The sequence below is a fragment of the Gnatocerus cornutus genome, chromosome 6 (genome assembly GCF_029298725.1).
Source record: "Gnatocerus cornutus isolate USDA-ARS CGAHR chromosome 6, icGnaCorn1.1, whole genome shotgun sequence".
Classification (NCBI taxonomy): Eukaryota; Metazoa; Arthropoda; class Insecta; order Coleoptera; family Tenebrionidae; genus Gnatocerus; species Gnatocerus cornutus.
Window position 1 is genome coordinate 8,537,908 of NC_142238.1, and position 22,729 is coordinate 8,560,636.

Here is a 22,729-nt window from a genome sequence, read left to right on the forward strand (position 1 = left end):
ACACAGTGTTTAATTATGGATAAGAGATTATTTATAAACGATTTAGCTGAAAATGAAAAAAAATGTACAATTGAAGGATTTTTTTTAATTAGATGTTCATAATGTGCTTATACAAATAGCATTTTATTATTAATGAAACATTAAACAAAAATCGACAGAGTTACAAACTTAACTGGTAAAAATAAATTAACGGAGAACTGTAACTATCAAAATCGATAAAATACAAAACATAATTATAAAGAAAAGCATGGCATAATATTTACAACTACAAGTATAAAACTATATCAGAAACTTTGGATAATAATTATCTGTCGTATCTGCTTAATTTGTAAAAATATAATTATAGCCATCACAGGCTCAAGGAGACTCCAACACGCCAAAGCAATATACGAGATACTGCCGGTCAACACCATGTATTTTACTTGGCTTCACACACAAATAATTATACCCTAAAACACAGCCCTTTGTATGAAAATAAACTTAATTTATAAATCCTTAAATGTATATTCTGTCACATTATAAAACCTATTGATTAATGTAAATACCTGATTACATTGAGCTTACTTTTTGCATTATATTTACATCATATAAAGAAAGCTATCACAAACTGAACACATTATCATCTAATCACAATTCTCCACAAATCTGGTGTGCTTACATTTTTAGAAAAATATAGTCATCCCAAAACTCTTTCAAAAATAGATATACTTATCTTTGTTATAATTTTTAGATAATCTACTACTCCTTTCAGAGTACAGAAATCTGCAGGTCACCGTATTTTCACTGCCTTACACCTCCTACAACTAACAATCTAAGAAGCTTATAAATAAAATAACATAACTGCCGAATTTTCATTTCACTGTTAATTTGGTTTCGTACAAATTACTTCAACAACTGCCAAGTAAAATACCTATTTCTTTCAAATAAAGCACATTGCGATGTTTTTTTAAAATTCATAATAAAATCTACATGAAGTTAACAATATATCAAGTTTAATTATATCAACACTGACCATAAGATAATATAGACCATTGAGTTTTCCATGCAAACAAGAAAAAACATGACATACAAGGTGCCATTCCAATCACTGCAAAAATTAAAAAGTTCAAACAATAGCAAATTGACCAAGACTTAAATTTAGTGGTCCGATCTTTAGACACTCGTTTTCCATGTGTAAGTTTTTCAACAAAATTATAACCAAACAAAAACTAAACTAATAGGAACTATAATAAAACTACACGCATAATTTAAACAACAAATACAAAAAAGGCAAAACAAACGAAGTAAAAAAGCGATCGATTAGATCCAAACATAAATAATTTTCATATAATGTACATATATTTTATATAACTAAAATGCCTTAGAGATTCCAATTTGAAGATTTTAATGATTAATTTGCGTCTTCCAACGGCTGACCTTTTTTTAACCTATCTAGAATTTTATTCACGTAGTCTGTTGTGAAGCCCGCCACTTTCATTCCTGTAAAAACACAATTTGAATTAAGGTTTGTGCTAAAAATATTCGCTTACTTGTTGACACTTTAAAGACATTTTCGATGCGCGTGGAAAGTTCTTCTTGGTTCTCTACAGGTTGATCTTGTAACTTGGCAAGTAGCAACTCCTTTGACTGTGCGAGTCCATTGAGGATATTTCCTTTGACAAAAAAATAGAATCTATAAAAAAACAAACATTTTTGACTCACTGTGTTCTGATTCCAATCCACTCAATTTGATCTTGTTCGCTTCATGTTGCGCTTTCTTCTTCAACCTGCAGGCTCTCGAAGCTAACTTATTCTTCTCTTTTCTCGACTTTGGTCGTACATTAAAAGGTAGCTCACTAACCGGCGTCATATCATTAATAATTCGTCCTAACTTATCCAGTTCTTTCCCGATGTTGAAAAGTTTACGCGCATTAGGCGTTAAATCATTTCCATCCCCTTTACGAGCTTTACCGCTATGTTTTATACCTCTAACAGAACAATCAGGGCTAAAAACCGGATCTGTTATTTCGTGGAGGACGTGTGGATCTTCCATTTTACATTTCATTACCAGCCTTTGGCCCTTCGGCCCTTTCGCTTGAACGTTATATTGCCAAAAAAAGCGTTCTTTCTTGCTATTTGAGGAGTGTTTAGACACGTGTTCGTCATCATCGGAATCTAAAAAGAACAACAAGGGGTTATTTTTATTTGTTTTCATAAAAAGTGGGTCGTAGCCAAGTGTCTTTTTATTTTAAATAGAATGTGTCCGGGTTTTTCGAATTACTGTGAATTTTCAGGATGAATCAGCTGTGGCGAGGTTAGTTTAATACATATATTACACCCACAAGAGCACTGTTGTGGAAGCAGACAAATTTGGGAACGCCAACAGACGCTATTACCAATGATTAAAAAAGAGAGGCTACAATAAAGTCAACAATTTAGTTAGACCTACTTTTTCATACCCCAAGAAATCGTAAGAATTAGGTACAAAAAACTCATAAAAAGAAAAATGATTTACATAACACCCTGAACTTTTATCTCGTTTGGCCTTCCAACAGATTTAATAATTCCACCAACTTTTCACTTTTTACCCGAACACTGGATGCATAATATCCTCGTCGGATCTGAACAATCCCATCATTGCAATATTTTATTTCTACATGTTTTATGAACTGTAAATAATCTCAAGTTAACACAATTTTAATAACACATGATGATGAAATAAATTGTTTAAATTACATAAATCTGTTATATTACAGTCTAATAAACTGAACTAATTTTAATTCCAAACAGGAAAATATAAACACATTCATTAATAAACAGAAAGTAATTTCGCTGCTTACTGTTTAAAATTAATTCAAACGAAAGTCTGCACAAACATGCATAGATCAATAATTTAACTGTAAACAAACAACATTTTTTATGTTTATCAAGATATTTTTTTGTTTTTGCGTTTATGTGTGATAATCTGATAATTTATTGGTACGGTCAAAGAGAAAAAATTGTTTTGAAATGGAAGCCACAAATGCACATATCAATAACAAAATAGAGGAAGTGCTTTTTCACTCTAGTCTTGGAATTTCACTTTTTTGTTTGTGTGGTTTCAAACGTTAATCGGTGTGAAACTATGTAACTTAGAATTCTCAGATAACGGTACTCGAATCATAATTGTACCAATGTTTGCATGCATCGAAAATAGTCTGTCGATTTTGTAGTCATGTATGAAAACATTTACATGTTAATTTGCACACCTGCCCCATTTTGCGAGATAAAAATATCCATGATTTGAGTGAAGTACTGACTATTTTAAGTTCACTCTTATTTTTATTTTGATTGAACTAAACGCTGTCAGCTTCAGTTTATTGCATAAAATCCACTCTCGTATCGAAATTCTCCTCCCTGAGATATTACATTTCTTATAATCAGAATCCTATTTTTAAACCACCTCAATCTATTGTTTCCAATAATCGATTGCCTATCAATCCCATTCCAAGATAAACAAACATGTCTAGAGGCAACATACACGTGCTCATTCTGTTGTAACCTTTCAAGAGCATATTTTTTCTCAAAGCAATGTCATTATCATTACTAACAGTACAAGATGTGGTTTTACATATATTTGCATTTTCCCTTCATAAAAATCTTCAATGATTCATGAAAAAATGGTGGACAAAGTACGAGAATAGGCAATTTTTATGATGACTACAAATTTATTTATACTAGTTTTGCAAAAATGGTAATGAACTGTTACGTTGAAATACTTGTTGACTTGAAGTATTGAGAAGCCGGTAATGTTTAAATTAAATTTGCATAACATTGTTTATACCAGAGAAATTGTCACAATTGAAATTTTAAACTCCTGACTGACCCCGTATTTGAGCGCTAACTGCAACACCAATTTTTGTTTAATTAATTCGTAAACAAAACAATGTTTAATTATAGTGCAACTAAATTAAATTGAGCGAGCTCTTTAATTAGCCTCGCATTTGAAACAAACAACATGCCAAGTAACAGCAAAAATAATCCCTAAATCAATAATTACCATTTTCCGATGAAACATCTTCATAATGATGATCTCCATCGCTTTCTTCATCAGTGTCAAACTCATCGTGTGAGAAATCTTGAGGATCTGGACTCAAAATTCCTCCGGTTGAAATCGAAGAAGTGGATCCAGCTTCTGCCAATGACCCCGTCGAGAGAAGATGTTTTCGTGGTTCTCTCCTTTGCCAAATATCTGCGAATCCCACATGATTCGGAGCTGACGAAGATAACCTCGACGTGTGCGATCTTTGGACGCGAACATTTGGTGATGTGGCTGCCGGACCCGTCGTCACTGGTATCGTTTGACCACGATCAGGCGAAACATAATTCTCTTTCTTCATCAAGAGTTCATGAAGAGTACTATGTTTAGGCTGTCCTGAATTAACTCGTACCGGAGACGATTGCAAGAGAGGTGAATTTGAATTCGCAGGTGAGAATGCCGAAACCGGCGTTTTCGAATTGAAAAGATCGTAATTATTCGTTGGTACACTGGATGGCAAATCTAGGTCTCTATAGAAAAACATACTAGGTTGTGGGCACGACGACGCCGCTGTGACTATCGGACTATTGTTGTTTAAATGGTTCGAATTGTGAAGAAACGGCACCGATATTTTCTGGCCCATACTTAAATAAGAACCTTCCTCCGGTAACAACAAATCGTCAAAGTTCAAATCACCCAAAAGAGTGTCGTCGTTTGCATTTAATTCCGCGAGGGTAGGCCCTTGGATTAAGTCAGCTTTGTCCACTTGGAAGATATCATCGTCGTCCATGTGGATCAAAGCTTCTTGTTTAATCGAGTCCTCACCGAGGATTACGCGGTTGCCCCACATTGTTGTACTGTCAAAACCGTCTGGGGTTTGTAGGTTGCCCAATGAACTGTCTTGATAAAGAGGCGACTGAGAATTATCTAACTCGATGCCGAAATCGCGGTAATCGGACATTTCCATAATTCGTCGAGTCGGAATTGGAACACTTGCGGATGTGTTCATTATGGAGGTTTCGTCGCGAAGAGGTTCTTCTTTTATCGTGATTCCAGGATCTACGAAGAAGTTGCGAGTGAAATCACTCATTATTCACTGAAACAAAAAGAATAGGGAAAATATACAAAAATTGGAAATCATAATTATTATTATATTAGGTGGGTATACCAACGATTTACAGTCAATTTTTCAAAAGTAAATAATAAAAATGTCTAATTAGGGGTTTACAACGTAAATTTAATTGTGATAAAACTTCAATACACATTTTATCAATCATAATCTCTATGTGCTGTGCTATCTTTATGTTCTCAGTTACGGGCTGTAAAAGATTTCTTTAATTATAAATTAATCAATTCCAGGAACGTTCTCAATTTTAAGTTATCACAATCCACTACTGATAAAATAAGTCAACAAATGTGTCAATGAAAACTTTGGAATTAGTTTTTACAGTACCTTATTATTCGAGTTTCACACGACATTCAAAACGGAATAACAAAATAAGTTTATAAAAAAATTGCATTCCGAAATTTTTTGTGGTGTTTTAACAGGCAGCACCGCTTAAAAACTTTATTTCCGATTAAACACGTGTCTTATTATTTGAACAAGAATTAAAATTATCAAAAGAATAATAATAACACGTTGTTTTTAAACAATGCCTATAACTATAACAGCATTTACTGAGACCGGTTTATGTACAATTAATTTTTTTTAAATATTGTTTATACGTATAAAACTTACATACTACACGTATACAGTCATGTTGTGTTTACCGACTTCCTGACGTGATGCTTAAAATTAGCGATAGTACTGGAAAACAACAATTTATGTTGTAAAAAATGTTATCGATTAGGTAGGTATAAGTTTGTAATACCTTAATAAAGTATTTCCTTCATTATACTAGAATGTTGGAAATGTTAAATTTATCGTTCTGTAATCAACTGAACTTAAAAATGTAGCTTGTACTGAGAACTGGTTTTCAACACTTTACTACAATGTTGAATGTATCAGAATGACATAAGGTCATAAAACAGTTTCTTAGTATTCAGAAATAAGCATAGAAATTCCTCAAGAGCTAAAACATTGATAATAATATTTAATTTTTTAATTCCACATGCCAATTCCTTAACATTTAATTTACAAGCATACCGTTGTATAAACATCGCATTTTTAAGTCCAAAACTTTGAAACTATGAAAATAAAATTAATTACAAATTTTGAACTGAAATACATTTTAAAGAAGCTTCAGATTCTGATTCCAAATGTCACAGAAAACGCAGCCAAAACATAAGTTCATTTTATTGAGAAGGTAGTTTAGTTTGAAAAAAAACTACACCAGTTCAAACAAGGAACTTTTCGCTCTTTTTAATGTTATTTAAGTATCATCATTCGTGACTTCAACACTTTCATTGCAACACGTTTTTATCACGTTAAATAATGCCGAGTCATCGGAATGAAAATGAGTTTGAATGGAATTGTTATTTTGTTTACAATCAAAACAAAAAAAAATACTCTTGACTTTTGAATATTGGAGACTTGCCCTAAAAACTCGCATACTTTTTCACATTTGCCATTTTCGTTAAACATGGAAAACATTCTAGCGGCGTACTCTAATATAAAAACTTTTTAACAGCCGACTGTAAACATTTCAAACCTTTTGCATAAGTTCTAACTTTCTAAAAAGACAGACAAAATAACGAGCATCCCCGTTCATAACATCTTAACGCCCTCGGTGCATAAAAAACTCCACCCACTTTAAGAAGACTAATTTTGCTTGTTAATTAGGAACAACACTGTTTTACTTGCGATCATAAACAGTAGTTGGACTCTCAACAGAATGACTCAATGAGTGCTTTGAACCATTCGCGTTTATTCATATTTCACAAGCTAACCATTGCAACAATTGATAAGAAAGTGATATGAAATACCCTTAAAAAAAATCCCGAACTATCTCAAGAGTCTTCTTTTAGCTGCTGTAGTAAGAAAAAGTAGTTACGTAACCAAGTAGCTTTTTATTTATTTACATTTTTCTTTTGGTGTTAATTATTATGTCATACTCATAATTATGACAGACGACACTTAAAATGCACATTTTAATAATAATAATTTACAACTTTGACCTTTGCACACGTTTGGCTGGTTACTCAATTCTAAGTATTCGAATGTTTATCTGACCACGTGAAATCGCCCAGTTCTTTGTTTACAAAGTAAAGATGTCGCATTAATTTTCCTTCCATTCATATCTGATTAAAATTACAAAATTCAAACAAGCCACCAATTCACATGCAAATAGTTATCATCAAGGTCACGGAATACTCTTGAAGTTGGCCCTGTTTTAATGATACACAAATCAAAATCAAATAGTGACATATGATAATTTATTGCTGGTCTGTTTTAGTTAATTGGCCTTATCAGCAAATAATGTAAAAAGAGCAATGTAATTGGTCGTTCCACATTTGAACGCGATTACACAACATTAGGAAATCGAAAAAAGCAAAAAATAAACCCGGAAATGGTTTTGAAAGTCATTATGTGATCCCGTGATCATGACATCTCCGATCATTGCAAAGATGACTTGATCAGAGCGATTTTAATTGATTGTTGTTTGTTGTTGTTTGGAAGGTAAATACTCAACCTGACACGTGCTGTTGAAGAAAAAGAGATAAACAATACGTCAATAACATAAGCCAATCGTGTTTTCGCGTTTTATGAATCAATATTCTCCGCTTCTGGTCAATGTAAACAACAGCTTGTAAACAAAACATGTAAAAGTGGAAGCAAGATGACAGTTGTAGTACTCTAAAATCGTAAAAAGCTGCGATAACAGTGCGACCTTTTTCGCTGAATGAGCGCCGAACATTATCATACCAAGGATAAAAGTTCAAATCCCGCGTTGACTCAGTGAAAATCCACCATAACAATCAGACCATGAGCATGACTCAATGTTATGGAACCCTTGGTAGCCCCTCGCTATTTCCACCGACGTTGTCACAGGCTATTGTCCACTTCAAAACAAAACAAAACCCGCGAGAAACCACACGATAACACAACAAACTCAACAATTTTATGCTAAATCACAAAATATGCGAAACAATAAACCAGGTTTAATAAAGGTCACATGAATACATTCAATCAATTTTCTGCACCAATGGGAAACGAGAACGACCGACTTGCACCAATGAGGGTGTTCACTTTGTGCAAAACTAAGCGTACAGCTTTTTCAAGAATTCTGCAACGTCAACACAACACAAAATTTCGATGATTATTTTTAGATTGTTAAATATCGACGTTATCACATTCACTGAATGGCCACTATTTTAACATGAAATGTTTCACCTTATCACTGTTTTTAACCAAATTGTCCGACTTTTAGTATCACTGTTTTAGTATTACACAGCACACTTTGATCGTCCACATTGTCAGCCATTTCCTTTATTTGCAAACACTTAATTTCGCTGACGTCAGCGTCAGAACTTGGCTGTGGATATGATATTATCGGCCTTGGGACTCACAAAGTCACAAACACACGTGATCTTTCGAGAAATACAAATAATAAAAATAAACCCAAACATCAACAGCAGCCGCGACATCTCTGGAGGAAACCAGTTATCAGTAAAGTAGGAAACTGTAAATTTTTTGACATGTGCTGCACCTTGCGTGGGAATTTGAAAATTTCCAAAATTAATAAATAAAAAGCAGAATTACTTTTAAAGATTTTATTTTTCTTTTGACGAAGTAAAATATAGTTGATGGTGAATAGTTTAAACATCAACGTCACGTTCTTTGTGTTTAAACAAATCCACACCACTTTTGGTCGTTTCTAATTTATGTGTATTTCTATGTTCTATAGGCCTAGTTTTACACATAAAATGAATGGAAATATGGTACTTATAATAATATAGTAGGTATATTTTAAAAACTGTCAACGCCAATTTGTTGTTTGAAAGAGAATAGGTTTTTCAACTGGGCAACAAGCGCACTTTGCCGCGTTAATTCAAAAAAAGATATAGGCAACGCTTTTATTTTTTTCCGTTTTCATAATCTAATTACATCTTTGACTATACTCTAGGGCGTATAATCAAAGCTTATTTTATGCTGTATCTACAATTAAATATCACAATGGCTGGTCTGGACCGTCTTGTTAAAAGTTTTACATTCACAAAACTGACAACAAGAAGCTAATCAGCCGGCCTACAATCGCCTTAAAGTTTCATTTCTAAATTTTTACACCATCCTATAAAAAATTAGATATGGTGGATTTAAAGCACTAAACGATCCTTGGTGATCACACGTGCGTCAAAAAATAACAAAGTTGTTCACATGACCATAACTTTCAAAATATTGATTTTTACTAAAATATAACCAGATCTAATCTACCTCCATACATATAGATAGTATTTCCTCGTTTCAGTCTTAATTCTTTTAATCACAGTGTTCAGAAATTGTTAACTCCGCGAATAAGCGCTACTGTGTAAGTTTCACGTTGGAGCTTTTTCAAGTTATGGTCACGTTCTACTCGCTACTTATTCTAAATGGATGAAATTGTTTGAGCAACTTTAACAGTAAGTTTGTAACACAGAAGTAGCTACATGCAACGATTATTTTCAGGCGCACGTGTGGATTATTACAAAATATTTGGTTTATAATATTACGACCATGTTGTTTTTGTGTACGTTACTATTTTGTAAAGTTTGATCTCATTAGACAATATGCCAAAAGTTTTACCACTTTTTATCTGAATTTTACGTAGATTCGAACTGAGTTCTTAGACTTCCACTATATTCACAGCCTTATTTATCCTCATAAAGCACATTGTGATCAAACATCTTCAGCGATTGTCTCTTCAGCTTGACACTACTCTCGACGTTGTTTAAAGTCCTAATTCGTTGATAACATCTTTTCGTCATAACATTATAATTCTAAAATTGTAGTGGAAGGCTAAGCAAAATGGTTTATAAATGCTTTAAAAATTACAGCTTTGGTGTTCAAAAATGTTTAAACCAAGTGGTAGAACTTTTCAACGCGCGCGATCTTTTGAAGTCCCATTTTGAATGTCGATTAAGAGCGGCAAATCAATCTAGTCAACAGTCGTAGTTTTTTAAACTAGATTCATCATTTCTATGTTAAGAATAGCACAGCCTTTCTGAGGAAGGATTTTTAAACGAGAAAACTCTCTTGCATTCAGTCAGAATATCAGAATTTAACCATACAAAGTCTGAATGTTCAAGAAAAGTTTGTCTCTTTTAAACGTCTATAAAAATAAACGACACTAAACGACACAAAAACAAACAGGTGTGGATGTACATTGTCACTGAAACAACTTTTAAACCGATCAATTGAGAAAAAAGTGAAAGATAAGTTTCAGGCAAGATTTTAAGCAATTTTGGTGCAAGATATAGATTTTAAGGATCTAAGTCGAGTCAATTTTATTTTTAAGAATGCTGCAAGATTGCAGTAAGGTAACGTGGAAATTTCAAAAATTACAATCACATCTTAGTTTTAAAGCTCAAAATTACCATTCAAAAACTGTTGAAATTTCCACTAGTGTGCTGACATTGATGGGCTCTAAAAATTGTTGCATACAATAGCATCTGATTTTTTATTCTAAAGATCGTTGCTTTTTTCGAATTGTAATGTATAATGGCTTTAAGTTTTCTGCACAATGAAGAACGATTTAATTGTCATAGAAATTTATTAAAAATTCGTAGTGAAAACAAGTTAGAACTACATTTTTTGAATAAAACAATAACAAATATTATTGTGTCTGTAAGGGAGCGCTCGGTAACAAAAAATATAGGCAAAATATTTAGATTTGTGTACCTGTCATGGTGAAAAGAAATTGTTCAAAATTTGTTAATTTTTACTTCTTTTTAGTGCGGCACAGTTTTTGCACAAACTACTTTTTTATAACTTTAGTTTATCATGGCACTTTTAAATTTTCATATAACTACAAAAACAAACTTTTTTACAGAAAATTATGATTTAAAGATGACTGAACAATTTCTCGTTGTTATCGTTCTTGAATTATTAAAAGGATCTGCAAAATATTAAACAATTAATTGTCAGTTTTCTGGAAGCTACAACAAGATCGAAATTATTTAATATTTTATTCCTGGAGATATAATGTTTTCTTATTAAATAGTAGTATCGTTAAGTAAAAAGTGTTTACTTTCGGTTCTTGGTTAAAAGAGAATTAGTTTAATTTTATGTTTAGGGAAGTGGAGCAACCCGCTAATTTTAATAAAAGAGCTAATTTAGCTGCTCATTTTGTACTTCATTTTATCTAAGAGTTGCTTATCATTAATTTTGATAAGTGTTTCAGTATTAAATATTATTATTACTCCTACAACAAACAAAGTCATCTTTATGATGACAAACTAGTTGGTATATTTTAATGATTAATTAGATTTTGGCTCTGAAGAGATTCATAGAAGCTTCTTATATTTAAGGTGAGCAGCACAAGCGAAATATTGTAAAATGTAAAATTGGGCTACAAACAAAATGGGTGTAATAAAAATGTTAATATCTGCTAATGAGACTCTTTTATTTGAAACGAGAAAATATGACTCAACAATGCGGTCTATTCCGCTCTCAATTAACAATCCATTTTTTTGCTTGCTCCACCTTCCCAGAATTGAACTTCGTAATTTAACACTAGTACGGTGACAGTTTTAAATAATTGTTTTGCGTGTTGTACATACTTTTCCGCATGAACGGAAATTATATTTTTGCGTTTACGGTACGATTTTATTACTCTGTGCCTAACACTTTTAAGATCTCGTTTATGTAAAACTGTATAAATTTTTTCATTGTGCAGTTTTCTTAATTTACAATTCCACCGTAATCGGAAGATCTAACTTTTTGGAAGAAAATCCCCAGAAATTTCTCTGCATGTTGATGGTACGATAACTGTATAAATGAGCAAACTCCGATTACGGTTAAACCCAAAATGGACTTGAATTTATTTGTAATCTAGGTATATGTTTTTGAGGAAACCGAAGCTGATTGTGAACGGTTGTAAGCTGCTAGCTTAAAAATGTGCGTCAGCAGCCTATTACCAATGCTTGTGGTAAAGTTTACTGACTGTTCGTCCCTCCGCCTTGCTCGTCGTTTGCTCTTTCATGCGGGCGAAGGATAGCTCTAACAGTTTCGAAATGTTTTTTGAAACCTAGTTTAGAATACAGAGCCTTTGATGCGTCGTTTTCAGGACGGATGACGACGAAAGGAAGGTATCCTCTTTCCGTCACCACTTTTGTCAGGTACTTGGCGAGGATGAGGCCGTAGCCTTTCCTTCTGTATTCAGGTCGCGTTTGCATTGAAAACATGGCTCCATAATAAGACTGCACCATCCACGCCGCAAGTTCTCCTGTGGCCGAGAAAACACCATAGCATGGAAGCTTTTTTATTAATTTTTCAAAAACTTCAACACATTCCATGTGGTTGGCTGGATATAAATCGTGGATGGTTTGAGCATGCTCGGGAGTTAACTGCAGCATCTCCGCATCCTCTGCGAATACCCTAAAAAGAAGAAACTTATTTTTAATAATATCGTAATTTTTTACGGCTTACACATTTATACTATCATCCTCCTTGGTTGGTTCGGATAGAGCGTAAATATCTCCATATTGTTTCTCAATTGTTCCTATTTTACTATAAAATTCCTCGATTTTATTCATTATGTTTGCGTGGGTGAAGTTTAGATAAATTGGTTGTGTCCAGTCGATTAATACATCTTCTTCTGCTAACAATTCCAAATGTTCCAGTTGATCACATGGACAAAAAACGCTGAAGCTTTCATAAATCTTCCCGTTGGGCTAAAACACAAATTAACCAAACCATTATTCAAAACTTTAAGGAAAATTGTTTTCTAATCGTTCATGATCATGCGCAAAAAATCATTACAAAATAACGCAATCTTTTTTTATGCCTTCTATTTTTGATAAAGGTCAATTTTTTTCACCTACACTCAAATTTTGTTTTAATTGGATTTTGTAATCGATATGCTAATACAAGAAGACTTTCAAATTTCTAAAAACAAACGCCAAATGTTTATTAAAATTATGAATGTTGTAGGATGTATAATGACATAAAAAGTCACAATAGCGACACATGAAAGGCTTTTAATTGAAATTAGAGATAAAATTGGATTGGTATTAATTTTGTGATATTTAAATAAATTATTTTAAAATATTTTTTTGGAAAGTAAAATTGTAAAATAATAGATTTGTTCAGTCATAAAAAGCCGTTCCGTAAAAATAATAAAAACTCGTTAAAAACTGAAAGGTATACCACAAACAGGAAATAATTTTTATACAAAACGTTTTCATTCTGTTTAAGTATATTGAAACAACTAGCTTGAAATAAATTATATATTACTAGATCTGCTTTATTAATTTTTTTTAACAGCCTTTAATGGTTTAACTAATTCTAATAAAAAAAACAAGTTATTGGCTAATTAAACAATAAATATTTCTAGATTTTTATATTTAACTCCCTAATCTACTCTGAAATTAATTTCTTTTTTAATGAAATGAGCCTACGCTCTGGTAACTCCTAAATAACTAAATATAATGCAGTCTTATGCAAGGATTGCATAATTTATGTATAGTATAATCTATTCAACCGCGTTTGTGATACAAAAGCCATAAAATTGTAACAAATCCATTAGGTTTATTGGAACGTAATCAAACAAATGGATTCATCTGCTGAATTACATTTATAACACATTCTTCCTGCTTCTAAACGGACACAAGATTTGCTTACTAAGTGCTACAAGGTGATAAACAAAAAAACAAGAAATGTAAAATCATTTAGTTCATTCTTAGTATTTATTTAGCTAGGAATGTAGTGATTGGAGACTTTAAGCAACAAGCTACTTCAATGTTCTTTGTCGTTCTGAGACACATTTAATTTATAAACCAATTTGGCATGTTTGTCTTGATTCAGAAAGTGGTCGGGTAAATTTGTTCAGACAAGATAACGTGTCTATAGATATTAAAATCGTTGGCTTAAGTTTACATTTCAGGAGAAAATTTATAGTAGAACATTATCATTGCTAAACTAGTATAGAAGTAAAGCTGAAAGAAACCACAAAACTCCACTGTCTAACGACTAATGACGCGTAAAACGAAAGTGAGTCTACGTTCCGATTTATTAGCTACAAAAGTTTTGATAAAACACATTGGTCGATTTATTATCGTTTCTAATCTTTATGTTAACAGAAACCCCAAAACTACTATATGCGTTTTAAATATTTGAAACCAAGACTCATGCAAGCACGAAAAATCCTGAAAAAGCATAACTATTATACTCCTTAAGTCACCCCTCTGTCTGTAATTTCTTTCACAGTCCTGCAATGATCGTATTCAAACGAGTCTCTAACACGTATTACAAACATAATCGCATGTTCCATTCTAAAAATAAATATGAAGCTAGTGTGAGTTTGTAATGCCGGACTAAACACTTTAAAAAGAAAGGTAACAAGTTTACATTCATTATTCATTTGATAGTTGTTTTCGTCACGAAACACCAATTGGGGTATCTGCAATAACCTCCAACTTGAGCTCGGCAAAAAGCCAACTAGGCCAAGGTCTAGTAAGTGAATTTAGTCTTGTGCCCATAAAAGTGTATATTCTCTAAATTACAATCCGTGCGTTGGTCATACAAACTGATGAGTTTGCCACTTATTCGTGCAAAAATCGAAAAATGAGCAATAAATTTAATTTAATTTTGTTCAATCGTACGAGAGGTGTAACGCGTTAAAAAATATCTCCGAGCTAAAAGACTAAAAAATAAAGTAAAGTGCCGCATATGGACTTTCTCTTCTGGGCTGGAAATAAATAATGATTTTATTTTCTGCGGCTTCTTTGAAAGAGACGCTCACTTAATATAAACCAGCGTCCATAAAGCTAACAAAATTCTCAATTAATTTTCTGTTTCTTACAAAAAATAGGAATAATACCACATGTTTCTATGAGTTCTTTTTATTATAAATCTCTCTTCATTTCATAAAGACATTTTTTTTATTTTTTGATCAAAAAATAACAAAGAACTCTAACAAAAATTAATTATTATTTGAATATTGTCCCGGCGCATCCACCAATTTTAACGTTCAAAGCAATTGATTTGAACGATGGTGCAAATAATACAATTTACGATTTTTTAGTAAAACAAGTTCAATAATTATAAAAGCAGCCATTAAACATTCATTACTGTCGTTCCAAAATATGAAAATAACGTTTTTATCTGAAAGCAACAACAAACAATTTCGTTTATTCGGATACCAAAGAAAAGCGTTGCGAGTATGTGTCGTAAATGTATGAATGAATAATATCTTACTTACAAAAGTAGCTACTGAATTTGTTTTATTTATGACTTTAAATATCTGAAACTTCCGTAAAGTTGTTACAACAAACAAAGAGAATTGTATTCCCTTTTCAATGATTTAAATATTTACAAACATACCCGGTTTTTACAGAAGCGCAATACTCCGTGGTCAATATATTGTAATAATCTTCAACGTAAGTTTTAGGAGAAATACATGTTAATATTGGTGAATAAAAAACTGTCAATTTAATAGGCACAAGAATCATCTTAAACGGTTAATCTTAACGTTGATTTGTATTTTATTTTCAATTAAATAGAAGTTTTAAATAAAAAAACACTTTTTCGTAGTAAAAGGTTTTCTCATACTTAATATATTTTAACGTTAATGCTTTCAATAGTAGCATCAGCATAAACAAATCGTTTTTAATTTCTGTTTCTTCGACCACATGTTTAGAAGTTTCAATTTTACTTTCTTCGGCATGTAAAAGGGGATTAACTGCGCTAATATCGTTAACGAGTTTGTCAACAAAAGGCTTCTCAATAACTATAGCGCTTTAGTAGTACCTCAATCAAACTCGACAAGTTTCAGTGTCTGCTTTTTATGAATGCTATTTCTATCAATATATTGAAGACGCGTAATGTCCGAAGTTTCGTTTTTAATACATCCGTGTCAAATAAAAGATGCCACAATTTTATTTCCAAAGAGTTTATCTAAACTAACTTAAGTTCGTTTTGTTTTTGAATTTATTCAAGTTCTGACGACTTATCTTGTGCACGGCAAAGTTTTACAGCTTCTGAAACGAATCGATGTAACAAACAATGACGAATTCAGTAAGATGATTTGGCACTGAATCTAAAACTCCAGACGATGAAGCAATCAATCAATGAAAATATAACAAGTGGATATAATGAGTAAAAGTAAAAAAAAAGATCATTTAGTTACAAAGTTAGAAATTAAATTGCAATATACGCCATATGACGTATTGTTTTTATAGTTAGGAAAATAAGTATTATTTTGTAAGTACACACTTCGCGCCTATTTAAAGTAATTTAACGATAATGTTATACTTAGTTTTATCAGCCTTGGTGTGCCTAAACTCTTATATTTTGTACTTATTTATTATTATGTATTATCTACAAAGAGACTGAGTTACTCTATTTTCAAGGCAACCTTAGGCAATAATAATAATAATAATTTATAGTGTTTACTAAGTACATGTGAAGTAAATAATAAAATTTTTTTAACATTTATTCTAAATTCGTAGGTTATTCACTGAACAAAATTTACTGTTTGTTTAATAATGTTTGTTTAATTGTTTAAGTAACTATCATTTTTCTTGTTTATAAATTCTGATAATATTTGATATAGACTCTTTAAAATTTTTGAAGACATACATTGTTATGCTGCGTTGAATCAAACAGAGTCGAACTTTTAAAGCCGCGTATCCTACCGACCAATTCCGCCAGATTTCTGGTGATATGGTAACCACAATGAAGATTTGGAGCCGTGGCACCACACAAAATCACAAAAGAATTCTTGACGATGCAATGAATAACAACCAATTTTCGTGACAGCCATTTGCTTCAGCCAAGGTATGAAAGCCGAAGGGCCACGAATAAATGAAATTTTGCAAAGCAAATTTATAAGTGAAGCTAGTGGCTGAAGGAGGTGGGATGTGCGTAGAGGATTTGAAATAAAAACGATATTTTCAATTTTTCGAATTAATAATTACGCGTATATAATAACTAAAAATTATAAACAATCTGTTAAAAAATATTAACAAATTCACAAATTTTAAACAAAGCATCAAAGTTTGGCTCATTACTGTACACCCATAGAAACTGTAATTAATATTCAATTATTTACTATTATTAATAAGTTCGTACCGTGCAACACAATACAATTTAATTACGTAAATTTATTCATTAAATTCATTAAATAATTATTATTTCTAATTGTGTATTATAAAATTTAGCAATGCTCATAAAATTTCATAGAAAACTTTGAGGTCACTCTGAGGCCCTCCACGTTGAGTAAAAAATGTTTAACTTAATCATGAAATAATTTTAAGATAAATTGTATACGTAATATAAAAATTTGGTTATTGATTTTCCGAGAAAATTTATTTTTGCCACTCATCAAATATGTACTGGTCCCCACTTCTTACTAATTCAACACGAGATTCATGCCAGACACCAAATTAAAAATAAAAATGACGCCGACACATATCCATCCATCTCTTGGAGTTAGGCTCACAATGTTGGCAAAGGCCGCAGTTTTAGTTGTTCCGCTCTTTACCAATATCTGCAAGAGGCAAAAAATCGACGCTCACGTGACGTCGCGACGCCCGCTCAATAATTCGAGTATTATTACAATTTAGGCCCAATTTTGCACCACTTCTACAATAATCTCGATAATGATGCTCTATCCACTCACCCGTCGATTCATGTTTTAAACTCAAAGTAATGAACATTTTACAAGAGATTAACCAAGTAAAGAAACACCGAAAGCGTTTATTGCCGCACTGCAAATAGTTCCGTTCTTACGCAGGGAAATGCGACATTTCGTAGCGACCTTCACCTGGATGAAAAAAAAGGACTAATAAAAAGCTTACCGTGCTTGTCATGCCAGGAAAGTGGAGGATCACAGGTTGATCAGGCCACGTTTTCGTCACGTAGAAATGAAAGTCCCAAACTCGATCGTTCAAATACGTCTTCAGTGTTTGATGAAACTGAAAAAAATATTCGTGTGTAGATGTAAATTTGACCGTTATGTTCTCTTCAAAATGTTGTTATTGGCTAATCCGCAATGTTTGGATTTTACCCGACTGCAGAGCGATTTTCACGTATGCATGAAACATGCTAATAAAGTTTGCGTGATTTTTCATAAAAGATTCAGCTTGATATACACTATACACGATTCAAAGTTTATAAGTACCTATAGACCTTTAATGATTAATTTTTTAAGGTCGAATTCACGTCATCAACACTGTATTGAACTGCCCTTATTCAAAATAAATTTACAGTATATTCAAAGATTGAAAATGAAGCTGCTGTGCTGATAAAATTCGAAATATAAATTTGCTGCTCAATTATGTTCCATTCAAATGTTATGACACAAACTCTTGAATCACCCTGTTTACACGACAAATTAGAGTTATTGTTAAGCGGTTTATAAAACGTTTATTTACCAAGCTCACGTAAAAACCTACTTTACTTTGGACCACCGAATTATATAAGTTTGACTGAAATTTATTAGCTATAATGACTAATTTTGAGAAAAGAAACGGGAAGTTTCTTATAGTTTTTTATAATCTTTTTTTACTAACATATATAAAAAAAACATGTTCTTCAGTATTAGAATACTACGTTTTCTAATGTTACTCACATTCATAATAATTAATTTATTTGTGTTTGGTATATTTATTAGTAGGTTAAACTATATTCGTTGATTATTTATTAACAATAAAGTTCATTAGTGAATGGATCTCAAACTGTTTTAATATTTTAACAATTTCAACTGTATACATGATTTTTATTTTTGCCGCAGGATTAAAAATGCCACTTTGTTCGCTGTTCTAAATAATTAAAACGCCCAAAGTAGAATAAAATAAAACTTAAATGCTAAAGTATATTTTTACCATTATTTAAAGTTAAACATATTACAGAGTCGATGAATTATTTTTACCCTATAAGTTTATTAAAACGTTGCTTCTATTTCTATTTTGAAATGAAATCGCCTACACAAAACACTTTAGTAAAATAAAATACCAAAAATTATCTCAGTAGGATGCCGACAAAATAAATGCTTAGAACGTCAATTGATTGTTTCAATATGATTCAATTGAAATGATTACTGATTGAACTCCTTAAAATGCAGAAAATAGTATGAATAACTATACGTCATTTTTTCTGCAAAAAATTTACCGATTTACGAAGGAGCAATCACCTGTAACCAGGTACCTGGAATGGACACATGTCAATTTTGATTAATAGATAGCTTCACAAGCAACGGATATACAAAGTTTTTTAGTAATCGCAAAAAGTATAGATGAAACAATTAAATTTATAACAAAATATCTACTAATCTGCACTATAAATAATAAAAACAAGTTTATGCCTGATGCTCGAACAATTTGTACAAATGTCTTTGTTTGACATTCCGCCCAGGAATTGCAGGAGTAAAGAAACCAGCATTGTGTAAAAAATTCTCTACAGGAAAATTTAGGTTTAGAAAAATTTAATTTACCTATATCTACAATATAAATTATCAAAATAATTAATAAATTGGCAAATTAGTGTCTCCACCAAATTAATAATATGCATATTTGTATTATTTGTATACAAAGTGTTCCAAAGCTCTGCACTTACTCTTATTGATAAATTCTACGTCAAAAGTTAAGACGAATTTTAATGTTGCACAATGTTCAGGAATTTTTGGTTTTTCAAACTAATCACAGGCCACCTGCTTGTAATAGAAGAAAAAACTTTTGCAGGAACTTGGCAACAAAATACCATCTAAGAAAGATGAGTTGTGGCTCAACATTGTGCAATGCAAAATAATCTCAGATTTTGTCGAAAAATGTACCATTAAATGCGAGCGTTTTGAAACATTCTGTAGATTTTAAATAACATTATCGATTCTTAATTACATTTCAGTCACGCGTAAATTCAGTAACAGACTTTAAAACCATTTCCTCGCATAATTCGGCCACTGCTAAAACAAGTACCTACCCATAATGATTTAATGGAAATTTGTTGTTCAATTCATAGAAAATATGCCATTTTCCTGAATAAAAATGAAAAGTGAATTTTGTGAAATAATACTAGCAAAAAACGTTTTTATCGATTTTAATACTGCAATATTAAAAAAATATATAGAAAATTAAAAATAATATCCTAAAACTATGGCAGTAAACGTTTTGCTCTTGCGAGACAAAAACAAGTAAACTCGAAAGCTATTAACACTTAACTAACATTGTGAAGCGTCAGCTCTTGTATACTTAATGATTTTCAGTTTGTATTAATAAACGATATTAAGTAATAATTTTAATCAAAACTGAAAGGTTTGGGACACATGGTAATGGATGCTTGTGCAATATTGAGAAAACTTTAATAAATAGTATAAATAAATCGGCTACTAATTTTACATGAGGAAAAAAGCTTGAAAGTTGTATTAAGAGAGATTTAAATGAGTCCACAAAATTTCTAGCATTTTGTCTAAAATACAAGCAAAAGCGGCTTTGCATTCCAGGCATATTTGGAAGTGCTAAGGTACAGGTAGATCTCACCTTAATTGAATGAGGTAAAAATTGTCCAATAAATTCAATTATGTCTGGCAGTTCAGAGTCTTCAAGTAATCTGAAATTCTTTCCCTCTGACAATACTTCTTCCATTGCTAGAAATAAATCCAGACATTGCTAATAACTGAATATTCAAGTTTAAACAATATTACTAACTTTGAACAAACTAGAAAACAAAAATAAAACTGTGCATAATATCTCATGATCTAAGTGCCCCAACCACCTAACCGCAACCGAAACTAATAAAGTCAAAAACGTTGATGTAAGGGATTCGCATCCGCGTCGAGCCAAACTCATAAACTTGTAGAAGAAAATAATAAATAAAAGCATGCATTTTTTTAATTCCACCATATAATCATGAAAATATGTTCCCTTATAACTCACCCTAGACAAAGAAGCATGAAATAACTTGAATACATTACCTCGTTTAAGACGAGCAATATAAAAAAACTTCTCTTTAGACCTGGAAGAACAACCCGAGACTCTTGCTAAAAACCCGACTGGAACTGTTTAGTAAATGTGTATCTTGTGTGACGGAGTTATTTGCAAACGAGTGATAGGAGGAAAAGCACATTGATCGACTCGCAGGGTGCGGAGAGGTCTGCAGCCCCCGAGCGCTCCCCTTGTACTGCAGCTGCCCTCACACAGGATTTGGTGGGAAGCGAAATGGTAGCGCACGTCGCACCTTTCTAGTTGCGCAAAATATGCCGGAAAAAGGACGTGTCGTGGCCAAAGGATAGAAACGTTATTTTCAAAGTACTTTTGCGACAACTGTGGCCAAGCATGACGAACTTTTATCCAAGACTAGATGAAGAGAAACCTGTAAAGTTTTCAGATTTTTCAGGAAATTGAATGCTTCGGTTTCCAAATTATTTCCTGATCATCAATAATGTAATTTTAATTGATTTCACTCGCATCTCGTTGACTGTAACGTGATTCGGATGAAGCAAGAATTGAAAAAAAGTAGAAGCGCTTAATTTGTATGGCGGATCCGCATTTTTTTGAATTAGGCCTAAAACATTCATTTAAAGACACTAACTTTATTGATACGATGTTCAAATAAAGAATTGTCAAATTTCGCAAACTTTTCTAGACAGATTCTTGGTGGAGGAAGAGCCCAAGTACAAAATCATGTTAACGCTTGAATGAAAAATGCGTATCATATTATCAACAATGGAAAAAATATGAAGATGTATGGCATAGCAATACAACGCGACTTTTATTAAAGGCGACACTGATGATGCCCTCCATCAAAGAATGATTGCTATGTCAACCTACTTTTCGGTTTTATTTAGTATTTTCAGGTCGAAACCACCGAGTCTCAGAAAGATCTAAATTAATAAAAATCGCGTTGCTTCTTTTTTTCAGTTTTTTGCCATTATTATTTTTTCGAAGCAACAGTTAAAACTCTTTAGGTCTTCTTTGGAGAATTCCAACATCCGTTACGATTCACCAGCCAATCGCCACAAGTTACGAAACAATTTTATTATGATTTAATACAAAATCAATATAAAAGTTTCAAAACTATTGTTTTAACACCGCCTGCACAGAATTTAGTCTCGTTTCCACTAAAAATTTATTGTAGGTGATATTTGAAAATGTTGAAAGTTACCTTACAAAACAAGTATTACTAACTGTATTACTAATTGATAATCATCAATTTACAATTCTGTAGTAAAAGTGAGGTAGACCAATAAAGTTTACTCATTTTAAAATAAATGTTTTTTTCAAACTTTTATATGAACGGCAAATAACGTCAATAGTTTATTCAGTGTGTATAATATAATAAAAAACCCTCTTACTAAGTTTATTATTTTGCGACGTGAGAATTAAAAGGTTCTAAGTGATTTTTTGTGAAAATTTAAATTGTCTGTTTTGCGATTTTTTTAAACATTTTCTATCATGTATAAAAAAGAAGTGAGTTAATATTTTAACCAGCCGAAATGATTTTTATAGATCCTGCCATTTTTTTAAATAAATGTTTAATAAATTAAAGAGATATCACTGATAACGTGAACACTGTTCAATTTAATGCAAATGTTAGTTAGAACCTTATAGTTCTCAGGTTGCGATTTAAAGATTTAAAATTAGTCAAAAAAATAAGCT

General features: G+C 32.0%; 2 protein-coding genes across 2 annotated transcripts; both read right to left on the reverse strand.

Moving 5' to 3' along the window:
- Positions 1-65: 65 nt before the first annotated feature.
- On the reverse strand, positions 66-8,542 carry REPTOR (repressed by TOR). The gene is made up of 5 exons (XM_088038733.1): positions 7,863-8,542; positions 4,019-5,093; positions 1,702-2,154; positions 1,530-1,652; positions 66-1,479 (listed from the first exon to the last, which is right to left on the reverse strand). The coding sequence occupies exons 2-5, from the start codon at positions 5,085-5,087 to the stop codon at positions 1,391-1,393; spliced, it is 1,734 nt and encodes a 577-aa protein (XP_087894859.1). The 5' UTR covers positions 5,088-5,093; positions 7,863-8,542; the 3' UTR covers positions 66-1,390.
- Positions 8,543-8,999: 457 nt separating this feature from the next.
- Positions 9,000-21,249, reverse strand: LOC148172641 (uncharacterized). The gene is made up of 5 exons (XM_088039274.1): positions 21,046-21,249; positions 20,612-20,718; positions 17,936-18,052; positions 12,564-12,808; positions 9,000-12,512 (listed from the first exon to the last, which is right to left on the reverse strand). Exons 2-5 carry the CDS (start codon positions 20,714-20,716, stop codon positions 12,071-12,073), a joined length of 909 nt encoding a protein of 302 aa, XP_087895400.1. The 5' UTR covers positions 20,717-20,718; positions 21,046-21,249; the 3' UTR covers positions 9,000-12,070.
- Between the last annotated feature and the right edge of the window lie 1,480 nt (positions 21,250-22,729).